The 26,367-nt window shown below is 45.2% G+C and overlaps 1 protein-coding gene across 1 annotated transcript in view; it reads left to right on the plus strand.

Moving 5' to 3' along the window:
* iqgap2 (IQ motif containing GTPase activating protein 2) overlaps positions 1–26,367 on the plus strand; it is a 407,995-nt gene that overhangs the window by 176,896 nt on the left and 204,732 nt on the right. The window contains exon 4 of the mRNA XM_038805522.1: positions 22,209–22,286. Within this exon, the coding sequence (XP_038661450.1) occupies positions 22,209–22,286 (78 nt within the window). The remainder of the gene's footprint in view (positions 1–22,208; positions 22,287–26,367) is intronic.

Genomic DNA, 26,367 nt, shown 5'->3' on the forward strand with positions numbered 1-26,367 from the left:
GCAAGAGATGAAATTGCAGAGCCGTTGGCAATGATCTTTTCATCCTCACTGTCAACAGGGGTGGTACCAGGGAATTGGAGAATGGCGAATGTCGTGCCCCTGTTCAAAAAAGGGACTAGGGATAACCCTGGGAATTACAGGCCAGTTAGTCTTTCTTTGGTGGTAGGCAAAGTAATGGAAAGGGTACTGAGGGATAGGATTTCTGAGCATCTGGAAAGACACTGCTTGATTAGGGATAGTCAGCACGTATTTGTGAGGGATAGGTCTTGCCTCACAAGTCTTATTGAATTCTTTGAGGAGGTGACCAAGCACGTAGATGAAGATAAAGCAGTGGATGTAGTGAACAGGGATTTTAGTAAGGCATTTGATAAGGTTCCCCATGGTAGGCTTATGCAGAAAGTAAGGAGGCATGGGATAGTGGGAAATTTGAAGTTGGATAACGAACTGGCTAACCGATAGAAGTCAGAGAGTGGTGGTGTATGCAAATATTCAGCCTGGAGCCCAATTACTAGTGGCGTGCCGCAGGCATCAGTTCTGGGTCCTCTGCTGTTTGTGATTTTCATTAATGACTTGGATGAGGGAGTTGAAGGGTGGGTCAGTAAATTTGCAGACGGTACAAACATTGGTGGAGTTGTGGATAGTGAGGAGGGCTGTTGTCGGCTGCAAAGAGACATAGATAGGATGCAGAACTGGGCTGAGAAGTGGCAGATGGAGTTTAACCCTGAAAAGTGTGAGGTTGTCCATTTTGGAAGGACAAATATGAATGTGGAATACAGGGTTAACAGTAGGGGTCTTGGCAATGTGGAGGAGCACAGAGATCTTGGGGTCTATGTTCATAGATCTTTGAAAGTTGCCACTCAAGTGGATAGAGCTGTGACGAAGGCCTATGGTGTGCTCGGGTTCATTAGCAGAGGGATTGAATTTGTGGAAGCTTTGGAAAAGGTGCAAAGGAGATTTACCAGGATGTTGCCTGGAATGGAGAGTAGGTCTTACGAGGAAAGGTTGAGGGTGCAAGGCCTTTTCTCATTAGAACGGAGAAGGATGAGGGGCGACTTGATAGAGGTTTATAAGATGATCAGGGGAATAGATAGAGTAGACAGTCAGAGACTTTTTCCCCGGGTGGAACAAACCATTACAATGGGACATAAATTTAAGGTGAATGGTGGAAGATATAGGGGGGATGTCAGAGATAGGTTCTTTACCCAGAGATAGTGGGGGCATGGAATGCAGTGCCTGTGGATGTAGTTGAGTTGGAAACATTAGGGACCTTCTAGCGACTATTGGATAGGTACATGGATTATGGTTAAATGATGGGGTGTAGATTAATTTGTTCTTAATCTAGGACCAATGTTCGGCACAACATCGTGGGCCGAAGGGCCTGTTCTGTGCTGTATTTTTCTGTGGTTCTATGGACAGTGACTCAGGGCTGGGATTCTACCCGGGTCCTGAGCGCTGTAGTCCCAGTGCTAACCACTGCATCACATGCGCCTGAAATGACATAAAATATAGCGGAAAAATGCAGCAGTGCAGCTGTCGGGTTACACTCCGCTTTTCCCACCTGAGCTGACACTTTGCCAAAGAATGGCAAAATTCCGCTATAGATTTTAGTATTTCCTGGGTAACTATTCTGGTAAGTCTGAACTGTCTGATGTCTCCAACTCATACTTGGAGACACAAACCTTTTTCAGAGGGTTCAGGGGAACAGGGGAATTGCCCCATCGGATTTCAGACTTCCCAGGCAATTCCCACAGAATCATTGCGTTAGGACTTCAAAGGGATTTGGTCGTGCGTTTTAGGAATATATTTGGCACACCATCTAGATGGACAAGGGAAGCAGACACATGGAAACAACTCCACCTGGAAGTTCCCCTTCAAGCCACTCGCCATCCTGACAGTTGATGGGCCGAAATCCTGGAACTCTTTCCCCCCCCCCCCCCCCCCCCCCCCCCAAACCCCCGCCCAAACGGCACTGTGTGTGTATCTACATCGCATGGTCTACAGCGGTTCAAGAAGACAGCTCACTGTAACCTTCTTGAGGGCAATTAGGGATGGATAAGAAAAACGTTGGCCTAGCCAATGGCGTCAATATCCTGTGAAAGAATAAAAGAAATCTAAAGGATGTTCCTGAATCAAAAGAGCTTTTGAAGATTATGGCTGAAACATCTGCAATATCCTCACTATTTCCTTTATAAAATAAACACTTTGGTTAGAAACAATCAAATTGTTTGTCAGCCTTTAGTGCTGTTATATTTTTGGAATGCCATTTTGGTGCCTGTGCTAAATTTGGTGCCTTACACTCCTTGATTCATTATTAGCTTCCTTGGGATGTTAGGAATATTATCCTCTTCCTCTACTGCGAAGTCTGGCACACAGTAATTATTTAATAAGTTTGCCATTTCCTTATTTTCATTTGCAATATTACCCGCATTTTTTAATGGCCCCAAGTGACCCCTGATTGTACCTAATACAATATTTTCTTAATTTTGATATCCAAATAATAAATATCTCAATAGTTCTTTAATTGCTGTGATGCATATATTCATTGCACATGAAATTGGGCAAGGCAGAGATTAACAAAGTTCTGGTAAGGGAATCCAGTGTCAACATGTTTTGCTTTGAGGATCTTTAAAGATCTTTAATCAAAAACTGCATTAGAAATGCAGCTATTGCTCACAAGAATCATATGGACGGCATGGTAGCACAGTGGTTAGCATTGTTGCTTCACAGCGCCAGGGTCCCAGGTTCGATTAGCGGCTTGAGTCACACTCTGTGCGGAGTCTGCACCTTCTCCCCGTGTCTACGCGGGTTTCCTCCGGGTTCTCTGGTTTCCTCCCACAAGTCGAAAAAGACATGCTGTTAGGTAATTTGGACATTCTGAATTCTCCCCCCCCCCCCCTTGTACCCTAACCGGCGCCGGAATGTGGGGCTTTTCACAGTAACTTCATTGTAGACAATAAAGATTATTTTTTTTTTTTGAAAAACATTTTATTAAGGCATTTATAATTTTATAATAATAACAGTAAACAGTACAAATACAAATATAAACATAGTGCAAAACCGCCTCCCTCCCTCACAAGTCCCACCTCCTCTAAACAATAATCTAACTCCGTCACCCCCTGACAGGTTTCTCCAAAGAAGTTGACAAATGGCTGCCACCTCTGTATGAACGCTAGTATTGACCCTCTTGGGGAAAACTTTATTTTCTCAAGTCTGAGAAACTAAGCCAGATCTCTGAATTCAGGAGCTTTGAGTCCCTCCATGCTAACAATACCCGTCTCCGGGCTACCAAGGAGGCAAAGGCCAAGACGCCAGCCTCTCTCACCCCCTGGACTCCCGGATCTTCCGACACTCCGAAAATCGCCACCTCTGGACTCGGTACCACCCTTGTTTTTAACACCGTGGACATGACGTCTGTAAACCCCTGCCAAAATCCCCTTAGCTTCGAACATGCCCAAAACATATGGACTTGGTTTGCTGGCCCTCCCACACATCACGCACACCTGTCATCTATCCCAAAATGCTTGCTGGCCACCATCATGTGTGCCCAGTGAATGACCTTAAACTGAATCAGGCTGAGCCTGGCACATGATGAGGACGTGTTGACTCTGCTTCACGCATCCGTCCATAGACCTGCCTCTACCTGCCCCCAACCAAAACTTCCCATTTACGCTTTAGCTCCACTGTCTGTGTTTCCTCCGACTACATGAGTTCTTTATAAGTATCCGAAACTTACCCCTCTCTCATCTCCGTTCTGGAAACTACCCTGTCCTGTATCCCCCATCGCGGTAGGAGTGGAAAGATCAAAACCGGCCTTCGTAATGAATCCTGTACCTGCAGATAGCTGAATCCATTTCCTGCTGGCAGTTCAAATTTCTCCACTAAATCCTTCAAACAGGGGAAGCTCCCATCTATAAATAGATCCCCCATCCTCTCAGTCCCTGCTCTCTGCCATCTCCGAAATCCCTCATCCAGCTTTCCTGGTACAAACCGACGGTTATTCCCAATTGGAGCCCAGACCGATGCTCTCTCCACTCTCATATGCTTCTTCCACTGCCCCCAGATTCTCAGGGCCGCCACTATCCGGTGGACTACCGGGCCGGCGAGAATGGCAGAGGTGTCATTACCAATGCCCCAAAACTTGTGTCCTTGCATGATGCCATGTTAATTCGCTCCCATACCACCTCCTCCTCCTCCTTTCCTCCTCTCCCCCCGCCCCCCCCCCCCCCCCCCCCCAAAAAAAACTACCACCACCCACTTCGTAATAATGGCTAGATTCGTAATAAGGGCTGATTTAGCTCAGGGGCTGGTTTAGCTCACTGGGCTAAATCGCTGGTTTTTTAAAGCAGAGCAAGCAGGCCAGCAGCACGGTTCGATTCCTGTATCAGCCTCCCCGGACAGGCGCCGGAATGTGGCGACTAGGAGTTACTTTTCACAGTAACTTCATTGAAGCCTACTCGTGACAATAAGCGATTTTCATTTCATTTTCATTTGCCACCCAGTAATAGCTGCTAAAGTTCGGCAGCGCCAACCCACCCTCCCCTCGGCAACGCTCCAGCAACACTTTCTTCATTCGTGGGGTTTTACCCACCCATACAAAACTCAAAATCACCTTGTTTACTCGTTTAAAAAAAGCCCTTGGGATAAAGATGGGGAGGCACTGAAAAAAAAACTGAAACCTCAGGTCTGTACTCTCCCTGCCAGTGACAGCGGGAGCATGTCCCACCTTCGAACGTCCTCCTTCATCTGTTCTAATAGCCGGGTCAAATTTAGTTTATGTAACAGCCCCCAGTCCCGTGCCACCTGGATTACCAAATAATGAAAGCTCCCTCCCACCACTCTGAATGGCAGCTCTCCCAATCTCCTCTCCTGCCCCTTTTGCCTGGATCACAAACATCTCGCTTTTCCCCAGATTCAGTTTGAACCCCAAAAACTGGCCAAATTCCACTAAAATTCCCCTAAAATCCCCCTTAACAGGTGGGAAATATAGAGGAGCAGGTCGTCGGCATATAGCGAGACCCTATGTTCTTACCCCCCCAGACCAAACCCTGGTACCGGTGCCTGGTACAACAACTGGACCAAGTTATCCTCATTGTCCACGGTGATAGTGCCAGAGGACTGGAGAATGGTGAATGTTGTTCCTCTATTCAAGAAAGGGAATAGGAATGACCCGGGTAATTATAGGCCGGTTAGTCTTACTTCGGTGATCGGTAAGTTAATGGAAAAGGTCCTGAAGGATAGGATTTATGACCATTTGGAAAGATGCAGCTTAATCCGGGATAGTCAACATGGATTTGTGATGGGTAAATCTTGCCTCACAAATTTGATTGAATTCTTTGAGGATGTTACTAGGTATGTTGAAGGTAGAGCAGTTGATGTCATATACATGGATTTTAGTAAGGCGTTTGATAAGGTTCCCCATGGACGGCTCATGAAGAAAGTAAGGAGATAGAGATAGAGAAATACAGCACAGAACAGGCCCTTCGGCCCACGATGTTGCGCCGAACTTTTGTCCTAGGTTAATCATAGAATTTTGGACAATTTGTCATGGCCAATCCACCCAACCTGCACATCTTTGGACTGTGGGAGGAAACCGGAGTACCCGGAGGAAACCCACGCAGTCACGGGGAGAATGTGCAGACTCCACACAGACAGTGACCCAAGTCGAAATCGAACTTGGGACCCTGGAGCTGTGAAGCAATTGTGCTATCCACAATGCTACCGTGCTGCCCTTAAGAAGTTAACCTACACTCCCTTATTCTACCCTAATCCAAGTACCTATCCAATAGCCATTTGAAGGTCCATAAATTTTCCGACTCAACTACTACCACAGGCAGTGCATTCCATGCCCCCACTACTCTCTGGGTAAAGAACCTACCTCTGACATCCCCTCTATATCTTCCACCATTTATCTTAAATTTATGTCCCCTTGTAATGGTGTGTTCCACCCGGGGAAAAAGTCTCTGACTATCTACTCTATCTATTCCCCTGATCATCTTATAAACCTCTATCAAGTCGCCCCTCATCCTTCTCCGTTCCAATGAGAAAAGGCCCAGCACCCTCAATCTTTCCTCGTATGACCTACTCTCCATTCCAGGCAACATCCTGGTAAATCTCCTCTGCACCTTTTCCAAAGCTTCCACATCCTTCCTAAAATGAGGTGACCAGAACTGCACACAGTACTCCAAATGTGGCCTGACCAAGGTTTTGTACAGCTGCATCATCACCTCACGGCTCTTAAATTCAATCCCTCTGCTAATGAACGCTAGCACACCATAGGCCTTCTTCACAGCTCTATCCACTTGAGTGGCAACTTTCAAAGAACAATGAACATAGACCCCAAGATCTCTCTGCTCCTCCACATTGCCAAGAACCCTACCATTAACCCTGTATTCCGCATTCAGATTTGTCCTTCCAAAATGGACAACCTCACACTTGTCAGGGTTAAACTCCATCTGCCACTTCTCAGCCCAGCTCTGCATTCTATCTATGTCTCTTTGAAGCCGACAACAGCCCTCCTCACTATCCACAACTCCACCAATCTTCGTATCATCTGCAAATTTACTGACCCACCCTTCAACTCCCTCATCCAAGTCGTTAATGAAAATCACAAACAGCAGAGGACCCAGAACTGATCCCTGCGGTACGCCACTGATAACTGGGCTCCAGGCTGAATATTTGCCATCCACCACAACTCTCTGTCTTCTATCGGTTAGCCAGTTTGTTATCCAACTGGCCAAATTTCCCACTATCCCATGCCTCCTTACTTTCTGCATAAGCCTACCATGGGGAACCTTATCAAATGCCTTACTAAAATCCATGTACACTACATCCACTGCTTTACCTTCATCCACATGCTTGGTCACCTCCTCAAAGAATTCAATAAGACTTGTAAGGCAAGACCTACCCCTCACAAATCCGTGCTGACTATCCCTAATCAAGCAATGCCTTTCCAGATGCTCAGAAATCCTATCCCTCAGTACCCTTTCCATTACTTTGCCTACCACCGAAGTAAGACTAACTGGCCTGTAATTCCCAGGGTTATCCCTATTCCCTTTTTTGAACAGGGGCACGACATTCGCCACTCTCCAATCCTCTGGTACCACCCCTGTTGACAGCGAGGACGAAAAGATCATTGCCAACGGCTCTGCAATTTCATTTCTTGCTTCCCATAGAATCCTTGGATATATCCCGTCAGGCCCGGGGGACTTGTCTATCCTCAAGTTTTTCAAAACGCGCAACACATCTTCCTTCCTGACAAGTATCTCCTCAAGCTTATCAGTCTGCTTCACGCTGTCCTCTCCAACAATATGGCCCCTCTCATTTGTAAATACTGAAGAAAAATACTTGTTCAAGACCTCTCCTTGACCCCAAGATCTCTCTGCTCCTCCACATTGCCAAGAACCCTACCATTAACCCTGTATTCCGCATTCAGATTTGTCCTTCCAAATGGACAACCTCACACTTGTCAGGGTTAAACTCCATCAGGTGTGGGATAGAGGGAAATTTGGTCAATTGGATAAGTAACTGGCTATCACATAGAAGACAGAATGGTGGTGGATGGAAAATTTTCAGACTATAGACCAGTTACCAGCAGTGTGCCACAGGGATCAGTGCTGGGTCCTCTGCTATTTGTGATTTTTATCAATGACTTGGAGGAGGGGGCTGAAGGGTGGGTCAGTAAATTTGCTGATGACACCAAGATTGGTGGAGTAGTGGATGAGGTGAAGGGCTGTTGTAATCTGCAAAGAGACATTGATAGGATGGAGAGCTGGGCTGAAAAATGGCAGATGGAGTTTAACCCTGATAAGTACGAGGTGGTTCATTTTGGCAGGAAAAATTTGAAAGCGTGTTACAGGGTCAACGGCAGAGTTCTGAGGAATGTGGAGGAAAAGAGCGAGATCTTGGGGTTCATGTCCATAGATCTCTGAAGGTTGTCACACAAGTGGACAGAGCCGTGAAGAAGGCCTGTAGTGTGTGAGCGTTTATTAACAGGGGGCTTCAGTTTAAGAGCCGTGGGGCTATGCTGCAACTGTACATGACCTTGGTGAGACCACATTTGGAGTATTGTGTGCAGTTCTGGTCACCTCACTATAGGAAGGATGTGGAAGCATTGGAAAGGGTGCAAAGGAGATTTACCAGGATGCTGCCTGGTTCGGAGGATAAGTCTTATGAGGAAATGTTGAGGGAGCTAGAGCTTTTCTCTTTGGAACGGAGGAAGATGAGAGGCGACTTAATGGAGGTTTATAAGGCGATGAGGGAGATAGATAGAGTGGACGTTCAGAGACTATTTCCTCGGGTGGATGTAGCTGTTACAAGGGGGCATAACTATAAGGTTCAGGGTGGGATATATAGGAGGGATGTCCGAGGTAGGATCTTTACTCAGAGAATGGTTAGGGTGTGGAATGGACTGCCTGCTGTGATAGTGGAGTCGGACACTTTAGGAACTTTCAAGCGGTTATTGGATAGGCACATGGTGCACACCAGAATGACAGGGAGTAGGGTAGCTTGATCGTGGTTTCGAACAAGGCTCGGCACGACATCGAGGGCCGAAGGGCCTGTTCTGTGCTGTACTGTTCTATGTTCTAATTAATAAAGCCCCGCCCAAACCCGAACCACCCCAGCACATCCCATAAATAGTTCCATTCCACCTGATCGAAGGCCTTTTCTGCATCCATCGCGACTGCTACTTCCACCTCCCTCCCCTCTGGGGTCATCATGATCACGCTTAAGAGCCTTCTAACATGGCCATTAGCCGTCTGCCCTTAACAAACCCTGTCTGGTCCTCCCCTATCACCTCTGGGACACCATCTTCTATCCTTGAGACCAAGATTTTAGCTAACAGTTTGACATCAACATTCAATTGGGGTGTTTGGCCTGTATGACCCACATAACTCTGGGTCCTTCTCCCGCTTCAGGATCAGTGAGATCAAGGCCTGTGACATTATCTGAGGAAGAACCCCCCGCTCCCTTGCCTCATTAAATGTCCTCACCAGCAGCGGGCCCGGCATCTCAGATAACTTTTTGTAAAATTCCACTGGGTAGCCGTCCGGTCCCAGGGCTTTAACCGACTGCATAGCCTCAATCCCGATCGGGGCTCCCAGCCCATCCACCAACCCTCCCTCCGCCCGTGGAAACTCCAGCCTTCCCAGAAACTGCCTTATCCCTTCCACCCCAGCTGGCGGTTCCAATTCATAAAGCCGGCTGTAAAACTCCTTAAACGTCCCGTTCAGCCCTGCTGGGTCCAAGACCGTGTTCCCAGCTCTGTCCTTCACTGTACCTATCTCCCTGGTCGCCTCACTTTTCCTTAGCTGGTGTGCAAGCATTCTGCTGACCCTTCTCTCCATACTCATATATCGCCCCTTCCCCTTCCTCACTGCTCCACCGCCTTCCCCGTAGACAACAGACTCCATCTGTCTCCGGGGCCTCCGCGTATCTCCTGTCTGCCTGGAGTATTTCCCCAACCAGCCTATCTATCTCTGCTCTCTCCACCTTCCTCCTGTGGGTCCGTATCAATATTAGCTCCCCTCTAACCACTGCCTCCAGCGCTTCCTAAACCATTGCTGCCGAGACTTCCCCTGTGTCGTTTATTTCCAGATCGTTCCGATGGACTCCCTCACTCGCCCGCACACCCCCTCGTCCGCTAACAGTCCTACATCCAATATTCATTGCAGTCGCTGGCCCCTTCCTTGCACACCTGTAAATCAAGCCAATGTGGGGCATGGCACAGCAATCGCCGAATACTCGGTATCAAACACCCCCGCCAGTAGAGCCCTCTTCAGGATAAAAAAAATAGATCCGGGAGTATACTTTATGCACATGCGAAAAGAAGGAAAACTCCTTCGCTCTTGGCCGACCAAACGTCCATAGGTCTACCCTAACCATCTGCTCCATGAACCCTTTTAGTTCCTTCGCCATTGCTGGCACCTTCCCTGTCTTTGAGCTTGACCGGTCCAACCTTGAATCAATTACCGTATTAAATGTCGCCCCCACCCCATGATCAGCTTGTGTGAATCCAGGTTCGGGATCTTCCCTAACACCCGTCTTATAAACTCCGCATCACCCCAGTTTGGTGCGTAGACATTCACGAGCACCACTGGTGTCCCCTCCAGCGTCCCGCTAACCATGATATACCTGTCCTCCATATCCGCAACTATATTCCCCGCCTCAAATTACACCCGTTTATTAATCAGGATCACGACCTCCCTACTCTTAAGTGTCCAACCTCGCGTGAAATGCCTGCCCGACCCACCCCTTCCTCAATCTGGTCTGATCTGTTGCTCTCGGGTGTGTCTCCTGTAGCATTGCCACGCCTGCCTTCAATCCCCTCAAATGTGCGAACACGCGAGCCCTCTTAACCGGCTCACTTAGCCCTCTAACGTTCCACGTGATCAGCTTGACAGGGAGGCACACCCCACCCACCACCCTCCCACCCCCCACCCTCCCAACTCCCTCATTATTCTTGAGCATAATGAAAATGTGAGCAGTGAAAGAAAATGGGAAATTGTGATTGTTTGATATTTGCCTATAACTTACCAGCTAACCAAAAATATACTGAAATGTTTAAAACGGACTCTTTCCTAAGACAAGAAAAACAGAACTAAAGGTGGCTGTCATGAGTCATCTGATGTCTGGTATTGGAAGTTGACCTTTTCTGCAAAGTAATTATGTGGATTACACTGCAGCGATAGAATTTCACACCTTGGGGTCGTAAATGCTTAAACAAATGGACATATTGGGTGAAATTCTCCCCTACCCGGCGGGGCGGGGGTCCCGGCGTAGCGGAGTGGCGCCAACCACTCCGGCGTCGGGCCTCCCCAAAGGTGTGGAATTCTCTGCATCTTTTGGGGCCAAGCCCTCACATTGAGGGGCTAGGCCTGCGTCGGAGCGGTTGGCACCACACCGACTGGCGCCAAAACCGGCAACAACGGCCTTTGAAGCCCGCCGCCTGGTGCCGGGGCTGGCCGAAAGGCCTTCGCCGGTTCACGCATGCGCCGGTGCATCAGCTGCCACTGACTTCACCACCGGCGCATGCGCGCTGGGGATTCTCTTCCGCCTCCGCCATGGTGGAGGCCGTGGCGGCGGTGGAAGAAAATGAGTGCCCCCACGGCACTGGCCCGCCCGCCGATCGGTGGGTACCAATTGCGGGCCTGGCCGCCGTGGGGGCATCCCCCAGGGTCCGATTGCCCCGCGACCCCCCCTGGGGCCTGCTCGCGCCGCCGATCCCGCCGGCACAGAGGTGGTTCAAACCACGGTGGCGGGAGAGGCCTCTCAGCGGCGGGACTTCGGCCTATCCGGGCCGGAGAATAACGGCAGCACAGAAACCCATAGCCTCCCGCTGGCCCCCGCCATTCTCCGAGGCGGGCGGCGGGATTGGTGGCACGCCGACTTTTTGCGGGTGGGAGAATTCTGGACATGGCGGGGGATTTTCGGCGGCCCCGGGCGATTCTCCGACCCTGCTGGGGGTTGGAGAATTTTGCCCATTATTTGCATCTTTGAGTCAGCGGAGACCAATAGTCCATCAAGACAACGGTGAAGTGCTCAGCAGCCAGGGTAACAACCAACAGGCACTCAAACCCCATGTGAAGGATAAAATGACCTTAATCCCTGTTGACTTCAGCATGGTAGCATAGTGGGTAGCACTGTTGCTTCAGTGCTCCAGGGTCCCAGGTTTGGTTCCTGGCTTGGGTCACTGCCTGTGTGGACTGTGCACGTTCTCCCCGTGTCTGCGTGGGTTTCCTCCGGGTGCTCTGGTTCTTCCCACAAGTCCCGAAAGACGTGCTGTCAGGTGAAGTGGATATTCCGAATTTTTGTTCTGTGTACCTGGACAGGCGGCGGATTGTGGCGACTTGGAGCTTTTCACAGTAACTACATTGCAGTGTAAATGTAAACTTACCTGTGACAATAATGATTATTATTATTATTATATTAAAATGTGTGAAATGTTTCTGAGGTGGAACATCAAAATATGATTACTTCTCTATAACAATGACTACAGCAGACGTGGTAATCAAATTCCTTTGAAATGGACAGCAAGCTGCACTTATTAATGACTACGATGTGGAGAAGCTGGCGTTGGACTGGGGTGAGCAGAGTAAGAAATCTTACAACACCAGGTTAAAGTCCAACAGGTTTGTTTCAATCACGAGCTTTCGGAGCACTGTTCCTTCCTCAGGTGAATTGCAAAATCCGACCAACTGTCCTGCCTTGAGACAATTCACACCTCTTTAACCTGGGATTACCCCCTATCTCTGGATCTGTAATGATTTGATTACCTGCAAATGCTCGCATTCCAAGCATTGTCTGGCATCTCTGACTTTGTCTATATAAATGTTTCTGGAACATACCTCTCCATTCACCTGAGGAAGGAGCAGTGCTCCGAAAGCTATATATTGAAACAAACCTGTTGGACTTTACTGGTGTTGTAAGACTTCTTACTGTATTAATGACTACAGCAGACATGGTAATCAAATTCCTTTAAAATGGACAGCAAGCTGCACTTATTTTTGCCCTGGAAAAGCTGCTAATGGAGCATTAAGGAATTTCTCTCTCTCTCTCAAGTTAAGTCAATCCCTTCCTCTACAGCCTTTAAAAAATTCAACAAGTGATAGTGAGCACCCACCAGAAGGCACCAACCTCTGGAAGATTAGTTACAGATTCAAGAAAGGAAATTTGTCTCCACTAAATGTATTAACAAGGCCTTCAATTCATCTCCGGGGTTTTAAAGGAACCAGCTGACTTAAAACAACTGTAACATTCAACAATCTATGCCTCAAGGGCAAGCAAGATGTAGACTTAACCATATATTCTTTTTACTTTTCTGTGGACTCTAACTTGTCTTTCATCTGATATCTGTGTGTGTCTTTAACGTGCGTTTTAAAAATTATTTTCTTTCTGATTTAGTAGCTAATAAATTTGTTGCTCGACTCGAGAAAACCTTGTGATTGGCTTCATATTGGTTACTGCATAGATTGTAAAAAATACATTTGGGATGTGATAAAGGCAAGCACGGGGAAAATAGGGGAGGTGGTGGCGTAGTGGCATTGTCACCTGGACGAGTTTAGCAGAGACCCAGAGTCATGCTCTGGGAACTCTGGTTCAAATCCCACCACTGCAGATGGTGAAATTTGAATTCAGTAAAATTTGGAATAAAAAATCTAATGATGACCATGAAGCTATTGCCGACTGTTGTAAGAACCCATCTGGTTCACTAATGTTTTTTAGGGAAGGAAATCTGCCGTCCTTACCCGGTCTGGCCCACATGTGACTCCAGAACTACAGCAATGTGGTTGACTCTTAACTGCCCCCTGGAGGGCAATTAGGGATGGGCAATAAATGTTGGCACAGCCTGCGACGCCCATGTCCCATGAACGAATAAATTTAATAAATAATAAATTTAAAATCCTTTGTGACCAACTGAGCAGACTGAATGGAGGGAAACCAGTTCACTCCTCCTCATCCGATCTTAGCTGTAGCTAACCTCTATCATGAAACTGCTTGAGCAGTGTAAATCAGGATGAAAATGGATTAAGGTGAAGCAACTAGCTGATTAAGCAAGATGTACACATCCCCTCAAAGAGAGGGACATAATCTACAGCAAATTATGGCAGACATATATGAGTTTATAAGAATACTATTAGTTACATGGTGCCACATAAGATGCTTTCATATCAGAAGCCGGAAAAGTACAGCTGCATCCTGACACCAGCTCTGTGTGGTATATTTTTCGCCATGCTGCTGTTGTGCTTTTGACTCAAAATGAGGAAGTATGCCAGAGCTGGCACCAAGCTGTTCAACTTGTCAAGACTGTGCGCCAAGAGTAAAAGAGTGTAATGACCTGGTTTGTGCACAGCCCTGGCATCCCATACTGAAATTCACTTGCTACAACTTTGTAGATAGTTCTCCCTGGCCTGCAAGGAGTGATCAACAGCATTACGGGCCAGGCTGTAGAGAATCAACTTTCTATTAACTTCAACATCCACATGCTGGAGATCATCGACAGTTTTAACACACCATCGTTCAACAATTACCAGCAAACCGTTCCTGCCTACATCAGCACTAGGATTGCCAAGGCTACATCTGTCGTGTCAAAGTTGAAAAGCAAGAGTGGACCCGACTGCAAGCTAACTGAAAATACAAAGTTCTGTGCATATCTGGCTTGTGTTCTCAGCGCCCTCTTTTACAGTTGTGCAGCATGGACAACTTACACAAGCCAAGAAAAGCAGCTGAACCACTTCCACCTCCTCTGCCTTAGATGGATATTAGCCATCTCCTGGCAAGACAAGAGTGCTGAATAAAGAAGTGCACAAGTGCAGGAATTCCCAGCATGTTTGCGCTCTCGTGTCAGCTGTGACTCTGTTGACTGGGTCATGTGAGCAGAATAGGTGATTGCCAAATCCCCAAGACTTGCTTTATGGTGAACTTGCCATTAGCACAAGACCAACAGGTCGCCCATGTCTGTGGTACAAAGATGTCTATCAGTGAGACCTCAAGTTGACCGGGTTTGTAGTCAAGACATGGGAAAACCTCACTGCTGACTGGAGTGCCTGGAACCAGGCAGCCAGGAAGAACGTGGAAAAAGCAGAGGACATAATAAATGACTGAATGCCAGAAGAGAGTATAGTGGAAGAAAAGCAACATCAGTCGACCTTCAGCCAACACTATTCATCGATGAAACGGATGTTGTTCAATCCAGAAGTGACATACATCCATGAGGGCAGTCCATCATCTCTTGAGATGGAATGAAGCCATCAGCATAAACTTGTAACAATATTATTTATTAGCTGTTTCCATAATAAGTAATACAGCCCCTGATTCAAAGCAAGATAGATCTCTGTCCATCCTGTATCCCATTGTCTTTTCCCAAAGACTTTAAAGATCAATTTGACTGAATGGGTTGGGCTCTGCTGATATTTTCTCTTCCATATCTTGATTGGATGCTGTCTACCAAATGTGTCTCGGCATTTGTTTGTTCCAATTGAAGATCCCTTTCCGAGTCCAAGTACTACTCCTGTTGCCTGAGTGGAAAAACAAACTCCAAAGCACATGATCTAACTTAAAAATCTACAAACAATATTAATTGTGAATCTTTTAGGACTTCCATTTGTGATAAACCCTTTGTGAGATGACCTGCCTGAGCCCTGTCACACAGCGATATGAAACATTCTTATTGAGCCAAGCATTTGTGGCTTGAAAACTGAATAATAAATTTATCGAAACATTGAAACCATGGAAAACGTAGATTTTCCAACTCTTATGCGAAAGAAAATATATCGTTAGATTTGTACTGTGCACTGTTTTTAAACCAGTTATGTCTTTGTTTACATGCAGTGCAATCTTGTAGATCTGCTTGTCTCTGCTCCACCTCCTATCTCTGATCTGTGAAAAATCAGAGACAGGATTTTACAGCCCTGAGCTGGTGTGTTTGGAGGAGAGTAGGGGAAGGGGGCAAGGTTAGCTTGTAAAATGCAGCACATGGCCTGTCCACTGCAATTCCCACCAGTCCCTGCCCTGTCTCCCAGTTTGCAGGAGGTTTGTGGAGTAGTTGAGCCTGTTCTTGGGATATTGAGGCCATTATGTGGCCACTTAAATGCCTCATCCCAGCCCTGCCTCTAATTTACCTGCGACAGGGGGTGATCCACACCTGGGGGGTAGTCCGCACCTTTTACTAGGTGAGTAGGTGAGCTGGTGTCGGGCAGGGGGTTGGGATAGGGGAGAGAGGTTAACCCTCTCCCGAGGTCATGCCGCCCCTTTAACTCTCCCTCTCGCCCCTGAAATCTGGACTTCACATCCCCTCACTGGGCAATGCCGATATCCTAGACTTGCCTTATGTCTGGCATCCATAAACACCGCCTTTTTGGAGAGTGTTGCCCCAGTGAGTCACGGCTAATTGGATTGGCTGGCAGGTCTCTAAGCTGGGACCTTTCCACCACATTGTGGTTGGAGTCTCGCTCTGTATTAATTAACACCCTACCAAGTGTTAAATGTTTCTGGGCTGCCGGCATTTTGATTGGCGGGCTCCTGACTGGCTTTTTAGCCATGTATGCTGAGAGCAAAGCCAGGAGGATAAAAGTGCAAGAAAGAGCAAGACTGGGAACAGAGTGCTGGCTTGGAGTTTGGGGCTCTTGAGGTGACATCAGGATTCAAAAGTGACACAGGGCAAGTGGAAGTAGTTTATTGGGTGAGTACAGTCGGGTAAGAACTACTTTTATCGCTAGTGGTTTGTAAGGGTTGTATTCTGTAGTAAGGAGGAGAAGGGTCCTAGCGTGATTGATATTTGATTTTGAGTATCTTCCAAAAGGTTTAATTTTAAGGGGTAGGTCTGGCAGGAGAGCTCAAAGCCATTGTGTGCTCCCCCTGCTCTATGTGGAAGCTGGGAACATTTCTGGTGCCAGGGGTTAGCACGTGTGCAGGAAATGTCTCCAGCTGTAGCACCTGGAAACCTGGGTCTCAGAGCTGGAGCGGCTATGGATACTGTGAAGCATTCGTGAGGTGGATTGTATTGTGGATAACACATATCGAGAGGAAGGTCATACTGCAGGCTAAGATTCCACAGACAGGAAAGGAAAGGGTATCCACCAGGTAGAGTGAGCAGGACATGAAGGAAGTGCTGAAATCTCTTGTTGCCATGCCCCTGCAAAACAGACGTGCCGGTTTGGAAACCGTGGGGGAATGGTGTCTCGGGGGAAAGCAGCAACACCCAAATTCGTTGCGCCACGATTGGCACTGGGAAAAGTAAAAGGTGTGGGAATGCAATATTATAGGGAATTCAATTGTAAGGGGAAACAATGGGCATTTCTGTGGCTGCAAACATGACTCCAGGATGCTATGTTGCCTCCTGGTGCTCGGGTCAAGCATGTCTCAGAGTGGCTACAGAACATTCTGGAAGGGGGAGAATGAACAGCCAGTGGTTGTTGTACACATTGGTACAAATCATCTTGGTTTAAGAAAAAGGGATGTTGTCATAAAAGCAGAATATAGGGATTGAGGCAGTAAGTTGAAAAATAGTACCTCAGGGCTAGTGATCTCAGGATTCGTACCAGTGCCACGTGCTGGTCAGAGTAGAAATAGCAGGATATATCAGATGAATATGTGGCTGAAAAAATGGTGCATGGAGGAGGGTTTTAGATTCCTGGGACTGGTTCTGGTGGAGGTGGGACCAAACTGTACAAACTGGATGGGGTTAAACAGGGCAGGACTGCGACTGATGTCCCGGGGGGAGTATTTGCTAGAGTGATTGGGGAGGATTTAAACTGAAATGGCAGGGGGATGGGAACCTATGCAAGGAGTCAGAGGAGAGCGAAACACTGACCAGAACAAAAGACAGAGTGAGGTTTAAGAAAAGTGATAGCCAGAGAAATCAAGTGCCAAGATCAAACAGGCCACCGAGAAAATTAATGGGAGCAGGTCAAGGAAGGTTAAAAGAAGAGGCTCAAGGCTTTGTGCCTTAATGTGTGGAGCATTTTCAAAGAAATGGATGAGTTAATCGTACAAATAGATGTAAACGGCTATGATATAGTCGGGGTTAAGCAAACATGGCTGCAGGGTGACCAGGGATGGGAATTGAACATACAGGTGTATTCACTATATAGGAAAGACGGACAGAAAAGAAAGGGTGATGGGGTTGCATTGTTGGTTAAAGAGGAAATTAACGCAATTGTTAGGAAGGCTATTAACTGTGACGATGTGGAATCTGTATGGGCAGAGGTGAGAAACACCAAGGGGCTAGAAAACGTTAGGGTGGTTGTACATAGATCCCCAAACTGTAGTGGTGATGTTGGGAATGTCATTAAATAGGAAATTAGTGATGCATACAATAAAGGAACATTTGTAATTATGGGTGACTTTGATCTGTATGTAGATTGGGCAAATCAAATTAGTAACAATACCATAGAGGAAGAATTCCTCGAGAGTATATGTGATGATTTTCTGGGCCAATACATTGACTGGAAAACAGGTCACCGTAGACTGGGTATAGTGTAATAAGAAATAAATCATTGGAAATCTACTGCGAGTCCCATTGGGGATGAACAACCATAATATGATAGAATTATTCATCACAAAGGAGAGTGACATAGTTGATTCTGGGACTAGGGTCCTGAATCTAAATATAGAAAACCACAATGGCATGAGGCGCGAGTCAGCTGTGATGGATGGAGGAACGTTACATAAAGGGATGATGGTGGATAGGGAATGGTGAACATTCAAAGAGCACATGGGTGAACCACAACAATTGTTTATTCCTGTCTAGCGCAAAAATAAAATGGTAAATGTGGTCAAACCACGGTTGACAAGGGAAATTAGAGGTCGTATTAGGTCCAAGAAGGATCTATGCAAATTGGCCCAAAGAAAACACTGGACCTGAGGGTTGGGAGCGGTTTATGATTGTAGACATTTCTGTAGGTACGTGAAGTGAAAATGATTGGTGAAGATCTTACAGCCAGAAATGGGGAATTTATAATGGGGATCAAAGAAATGGATGACCAACACAATACATACTTAGGCTTTGTCTTCACAAAGGAGGACACAAATAATGTCCCCAAAATGTTGGGGATCACAGAGTTTGTTTAGATGGAGGAACTAAAACAAGTCACTATTGGTAGGGAAACTGCTGGGGAAATTGATGGGATTGAAGGCTGATAAATCCCCAAGATCTGATTATCTACATCCCCAAGTATTTAAAGAACTGGCCCCAGAAATAGTGGATGCATTGCTGGTTATCTTCCAAGATTCTATAGACTCTGGAATAGTTCCTACAGATTGAAGGGTAGCTAATGTAACCCCACTATTTAAAAAGGGAGGTGAGGTACAGAGAAAACAGGAAATTGAGGAGCAGTCAGCCTGACTGACATTGGTAGTGGGGAAAATATGCTAGAGTCCATTAAAAGATTGACTATCAGAGCACTTGGAAAATGGTGGCAGGATCGGACAGTCAGCGGGGATAGACGAAAGAGAAATCATGCTTGACAAATCTACTGGAAGTTCTCAAGGATGTAACTGGTAGATTTGATGAAGGGAACCAGTGGAGGTGGTTTGTTTGGACTTTTTTTGACAAAGTCCCTCATAAGAGATTAGCATGTACAATTAAAATGCATGGCATTGGGGTATTGTATTGAGCTGATAGAAAACTGGTTGGTAGATGGGACAAAAAATAGGAATAAATACGTCTTTTTCCCAATGGCAGGCAGTGACTAGTGCAGTACCGCAGGGATCAGTGCTAGGACCCCAGCTATTCACAAAATATGTTAATGATTTCAACGAGGGAACTAAATGTAATATCTCCAAATTTGTCGGTTAGGATTACACTCTCAAAAATAAAAAATAAAAATAATTTGAATAAGGATTTCATTAGCTGGAGTTTAGAGGAAGGGGGTGGGGTATCTCATTCAAATCTATAAAATTCGAACAGGACTAGATGGGGTAGATGCAGGACAGATGCTCCAGTTGGTGAAGGTGTCCAGAGCCAAGGATCACAGTCTGAGGATACAAGGTAAACCATTTAGGCTCGAAGGGCCAAGTGGCCTACTCGTGTCCCTATTTTCTGTGTTTCTGAGAATTTGGCACCCTGCAAATGCAGCCCCAGTTCATTTTATTTTAGAAGTGTTACCAAACAATGATCTTCCCCGCCAGCATATTCAAATTTCAGAATGTCAAGACCGTTGGGAAAATCCCCTGCAGTGCTGCAAAAACCTCGGCCCGTTCCCACCTTGCCACCCCCACGACCACATCAATCCCATGCTAATTAGGGCCAAGCCACCACCCACTGATAAAACCTCTTGGCTCTTCCCACTTTCCAGTAAGATTTTCAACCTGGGTAAATGTTGCCTACCTGTTACAATGTATTCCGCTTGAAAAAGGCACTGATAAAGATGAATTATGCCTAAAGAAGCATTCTTTAAAAATTCAGTCACCGAATGTGGGTGTCGCTGGCCAGGCCAGCTTTTAGTGCCCGATCAAAATTGCCACTGAGACAGTGGTGGTGAGCTGTTTTATTTAGAACCGCTGCAGTCCGTGTTGTAGGCACACCCACAGCGATGTCCGGGAGAGAGTTTGAGGATTTTGACCCAGCGACAGTGAAGGAACGACTATGCAATTCCAAGTCTGGGTCGTGAGTGACTTGCAGGATAACTGAGAGGTTGTGGTGTGCCCGGGTATCTGCTGCCATTGTCCTTCTAGATGGTAGAGGTTATGGGTTTGGAAGGTGCTGTCAGAGCCTTGGTGAATTGCAGAATCAAGGCCACTTAGTAACAGGAAAAATGGATGGCATCAGTGAATTTTATTGTGACACGCACACACACATACCCCTAATGTAAGGTATTAACTGTGCCAATTTAACCTTGTGATCATAAATGAGTAGCTTCAGTTGATGTATTTTTGGTTAAATGGCATAACACCAATGTCTCTTTTGCTACAAAACAGCAAGTCTTTGGACTCGCTTTGAGAAATGCCATAGGATCTTTAATAATAGTCAAAAAATGCAATAAGAATGGGCAGTTACTATTTACACACAGAATCGTGGCTGGTCCAGTAAAATATTTATTGCAGTCACCAGACCATGGGATTGCATTCATGACATTTCATTACGCTTCATGTGCAAATTTCTTGTGGTTGATTGCATATTTAACTCTATAGACTCAGGTGCACAGGTCTTAAGTTGCTTCTTCTGCCAGTTGTGCAAATACTCCTGGTCCTGGTCTTTTTTGGTTTTTGAAGGCATTTACCAAAACCAAAATGTTATTTTTCAAACTGGTAAAACCTCTTCAAGCTTTTGAACAGTAATAGATCGGGCCAGGTAGCTCGGGTAGCTGGTGAGGAAAGAAAAAGAGCCACTACACTGCACAGTTTACCAAGGCAGCTGCAAACTATTTGTTTTCTAGAACATGAGCTGTATAAGAAGTTTTTCTGCTTCTGTTTACTTGTTCTTTTGCTATTTAATATATTTGGCAACCGTGTTTCTGGCCACCATGGGGTGCAATCCTGGTTGTCAGTCAGCTCAGCTGGAAGAGACCAAAAAGACTGGACCTGGAAGCAAATCTATTCCATTTTTCTGTGTTATTTCAGGGTAAGGGGGCACCACTGGAAAGGCTAGCATTTGTTACTTGTCCTGAATTACCCTTGAACTGAGTGGCTTGCTAGGTCATCTCAGAGGACAGTTAAGATGCAGCTACATTATTGTCTGGAGTCGCAGGCATAAAGTCCAGACTGGGTAAGGATGGCAGGTTTCCTTCCCTGAAGGATCTTACTGAAACATGTGAGTTTTAATGACAATTAATGGTAGTTTCATCACTGAGACTAATTTTTTAAAATTCAAACTTTATTAATTTAAATTCCAATAGCAACCATGGTTTGAACCCATGTCTGCAGATCATTCGCCTGGGCCTCTGGATTGCTATTCCAGTGACATTACCACAATGCTGCCAGCTCTCTGAGCAAGACGTCTCTGGGCGAGATCTAGAATAATGTGCCTTTTTGATTAAGATCGTAGAACTCTGGGTGTGGGGCTAGTAGAACTGCTTTCTTTGGGTATCAGGGTAGGTCTGTTGAAGGAACGGAGCTGCAATTGCTTGTGAGGAAAACTGAGCTTTAAAATATTCCTGTGACTTAGTGAAGACTGATGTCTGGGTGGATTTTTGAGAAAACTTGGTGGTCCTGTCTTCTGCCTGCCGTTTACAGTGCTGTTTGTGATGTGTTCGACTATATATGCCTGCTAATTCACATTTACCTCCTGTTAATTCTGGGGTATCAGATATATAGTATTGACAGTGGTTTGGTAACTTGTGTATGGTTAAAATTCTTCTGTTTGTTTAAAACAGTGGAATCTTCTAGTTTTAATTTTGAGTAACTGGGATTTCAAATTTTCTTTACTTCAACAAAAAACGGTTTCTGCTCTCTAACAATATTGCAACAAACAAACCTGGGGGGGTGGGGGAGGGGTGGATTTTTGGAATTTTCAGTCACATGAGAAGCTAAGTTGCTGAAAGAAGCCGAACTGGGAACTTTACTACAACTTGAGTGTTTCTTCTGAAGGCCAGCACCTGATACCTCGAGCCTTTGTAGCATGCTGGTCTTGAACCTAGTGATACATTCTAAGTGTTGTTAAGCACGTGAAGAATTACTGAAAAATATTTAAAGTTTCAATATTCAATGTATTTATTACAGGTCAATCAATAGGTCACAATGCTAATAAAATTATTCTTTTTATTTGTATCAAGCGATCTGGATTACATTTTCGGCACACGGACAATACAGTACAGTGGCTCAGAGCAATGGAATCGGTTGGATTACCCAAGGTCAGTGCATTTGAGTTTAAACTGTGTCCTTTACCAATAAATGTATAAAGAATCTTCCAGCTTGTAAACTTCTATTGTGACATTTTCGGCACACATTTACTGAGTATAGACTATTTGAATGTTGACGTAATTGTTAAGGTGATAAGGTGACTTCTCCATGCATGGATTCACAGATGCCTAACTTTTCTATATTCCTGTCCGCCTTACCCGCTCCTCCTCCACCTGAGGCATGTCAGAAATCATCTACAACCATAAAATAATTTTTAATTCTCCACTTCAACAAATTCATTCCTTGTTTCATCAGAGTGGCTTCCGCAGGAATATGGCCAATGATCCAACAAGCCTGCTTTCACCCTTGATGCCAGGATCTTCATTGCTCAACACCGCGTCACCTCCCTCCCCCTTAGCAATACCCACTAAAACACATTCAGTTTCATTAGTTACTTTAAATATTCTACATGCAATCCTTCCGGATCCAGAACTTGACTTCCATAAGTGCTATCAACCTGTCCATCACCTATTTGTATGTTGCAGCATTTTTCTTAGATTCTCTTTTATATTGCTGGTGATTCTCATCTTGTCAGCATTGGCGTTATTGACTAGATTATTTGCCTTTTCAAACTTCTCTTGCCCTTTTTTTTACATGACTATAATGTGTCCCTTGGTTCTCATTCAAAATATCAGATATCCGTTGCAGCTCATCATCAGTGTGTGGTGGCTGCAGATATAATTGTGGAATTGATGGATCTTGTTTTGGCCACAACCCAGTGTTACAAAGCATGTGATTGTTATTTGGCAGGGTATCCCAACTTGGCACACCAGTTCGTGGGGGTATGTTGTTTTGTTTTGGTATGAGGTGACGAAGGAAACCCAGTGAGAATAAATAGCCCGGTCGTTGGGTAACAATTATTAAAGACTATTTACTAAAGTGAAGACAAATACACACAAACAGGACTACTCTTCTCTCGTGCAATTACGACGTTGAATTATGAAACACACACAGCTTAGATAGAATGTACCGCATGTTACATAATATATCTAAGATATCTGAACTCGGAAAGACTTCTCCTGTTCCCCAAACAACACCTTAATTGATTACCAGCTATAGTTACCACACAATACAGGTAAGATGCTCAATCTGGGAACAGTCCTTTTCCCGGTCCAGCGAAGATATTTTTAAACTGCTGCTATGAAGGTTTTCTGTACTGTCTTGGTTCTAAGACTTGTTTGCTATAAACTGGCCTTCAGGCTTGGTGACTGGAAACTGGCCTGTCCACTTTCTGAGACTGCTAGATGGTAACTGCCTCCTTTCCTTCTCTGGGATCGGTCAATTAGACCTTTGTTGTTCTTTGATTATACCTTCTGTGTATTGAGCTGTTTGCCCCTATCAACCTCCTTTTTAAAAATAAATTTTGCGTACCCAATTTTTTTTTCAATTAAGGGGCAATTTAGCGTGGCCAATCCACCTAACCTGCCCATCTTTGGGTTGTGGAGGTGAAACCCACGTAGACAAGGGGAGAATGTGCAAACTACTCACGGACAGTGACCCGGGGCCGGGATTCAAACCCGGGTCCACAGCGCTGCAGTCCCAGTGTTAACCACTGTGCCACATGCCACCCCCTATCAACCTCCTTGACTATACATTAACACACTAACATATGTATATCTCGGGGACCTTCTCAATCGTCTCTAATCTATTTCTCCTCCATAAACTATTCACACTTGTTTATTATCTAAACTGTCTTTTCAAACTCGTTACCAGGAGAGAAGCATATCAATTGAGGCCCTTTGCATACTGTCTTCCGCTGTCTGCAGGTGGATTCATGACAGCTGTACCTGCTTGTGGAGAGGTGGCCCAGAAGAAGTAATCCAGAAAAATGCTTATAAAGCAGATGGAAATAGTTTGTATCCTTGAGGCATCAGATCAGTGACCTGTATCTAAAGGAAATTCCAATGCTTGGAGCATTAAGTAAAAACAGGCAGGATGCAATTCATATCGACAGGCAGGTATATAGCATTGACCAAAGTCAGTCAAAACATATTATTTACTGCTGACTCCTCCGGATAAATCAAAATAAAGTTTCAGCATTTACAATGGAGATTTCAAACCTAGGCTAATAAAATCATCACTTTGAACTTCCAGCGTCAGCATAGTGTGTTCTATCATCACCCAACCAAAACAGGATGAAAAGCCAGCTCCTGAGAAGATGCACAGTTCTGGATGGCATGCCGCTTGTCTTTTCACATTTTTCTCAGCAATGACGAGAAGGCCATTATTATATCTGTCATTTGATCCTTACTTGTCTACAAAGGAGCACTTTAGTGCGAGACCTATAAAAGCTGGTGATTCTAAGGAATGCTCCCATGATCTACAAAAGAACTTTTGTGAAACAAGAACTTTTTCTTTCTTTTAATTAAAGAGAAGAATGCTCCCCCATGTCCGGATCCAACAAAGTATACAACACTACCACAGAACCGGAGGTTTTTAGCGCACTGATAATCCGAAGAGCTTCCTCATCAAAGAATATATCAAATACTATAATTTTCAGTTCTACTCTATTCACAATAATGCTTCAGTGTAACACAGTGCCCTGAATGAAAGTTATTAGTCTTAAAGTGGGATAGTAATTTTTGTCGTCAGGTGGGTGGAGGTGATCAGCAAAGAAGGAGAGAAGGGAATCACGTGCAGCACGGTAGCATAGTGGTAGCACTGTGGCTTCACAGCGCCAGGGTCTTGGGTTCGATTCCCGGCTGGGTCACTGTCTGTGCGAAGTCTGCATGGGTTTCCTCTGGGTGCTCCGGTTTCTTCCCACTAGTCCTGACAGACGCGCTGTTCTGTAATTTGGACATCTGAATTTTCCCTCTGTGTACCCGAACAGGCGCCGGAATGTGGCGACAAGGGGCTTTTCACAGTAACTTTGTTGCAATGTAAGCCTAATTGTGACAATAAAAATTATTATTATTATAAGTACTTTTCAAACTAAAGTGCTCTCATGTCTTAAATAAATTGCTTTGCATCCAAAGGTCCATATCTAATAAATACCAAGCATGCTTTTTCTCAGTAGTCACACACCAGTGACTGCAGTTCTGACTGAAACTCTCGGTATGATGTGTCACCGTCAAGTTTGCCCCGTTGCTGATTTCTCAGACCAAAGAAATATTTTGATTGAATTTTTGATGAAGGGAGGGTTGCTTTGGCTTCTCGTTTGGCATTGTTTCCTCCTTTAATTACCAGTGCTTTAACAAATACCATAAAATAACTTTGAAACTCAAGATTTGTTACATCTCCCAGATAATTTCTGACACGAAGTTCAAAGTGATGATTTTATTTGTCAGGTGTGCCACACAATTCTCAATTTTCAGAAAGTGTACCTGAAGGGACTGAGAAATAATTTAGAGGAAGGTTCTACTTTTAGCAAGCTCGATTGTAGAGTGAGGGCTGCATTGTTATCAATGCAAAATAACTCCTACTTGATAAGAAGCCCGGCAAAGAGAAATAATTTATTCCTACTTCACGAGAAACTGCTGGAGCTTTTCGTTGCATTTGCCCAGGCTGTTTCAACCTGAACTCAAGCACCGTGTGCATTCTCTCCAGCTAATTTTATTTAGAGTGAACTACAGAGCATTTATTATGATTGTTAACACACGCATTTATTATGGTTGTTAGCACCACATTCCAAATAGTTTGAGGCTTCATTCCGTTAGAAATTGTGCTTGTGCACTTTTATACAGAGGCACCTTGGCTTGCATTGTTGAATCTCTATTCTTGTATATCCATGTTGGCCTATTGCAAATGCAGTATACTCTGGATGAACTTGACAGCCTACATACAGTAGTATATAGCATGCTTGATCCTTCATTCATCTCAAATTCTTCAGCTATGTTTTATCGATGGCTTGTAAGAATTTTTACAATTCTGCTGAACTAAATTATTAAATAATGTGGTGGCTAATTTTGGTGAATGTGTTCTTGGAGCATTTGCTAAAGTGGTTGGGGACGATTTAATCTAAAATGGCAGGAGGATGGGAACCTATGCAAGGAGTCGGGGTGGGGGAACACGGATAAGAGCAAAAAACAGAAT

Source organism: Scyliorhinus canicula, chromosome 8 (genome assembly GCF_902713615.1).
Source record: "Scyliorhinus canicula chromosome 8, sScyCan1.1, whole genome shotgun sequence".
NCBI classification, from domain to species: domain Eukaryota; kingdom Metazoa; phylum Chordata; class Chondrichthyes; order Carcharhiniformes; family Scyliorhinidae; genus Scyliorhinus; species Scyliorhinus canicula.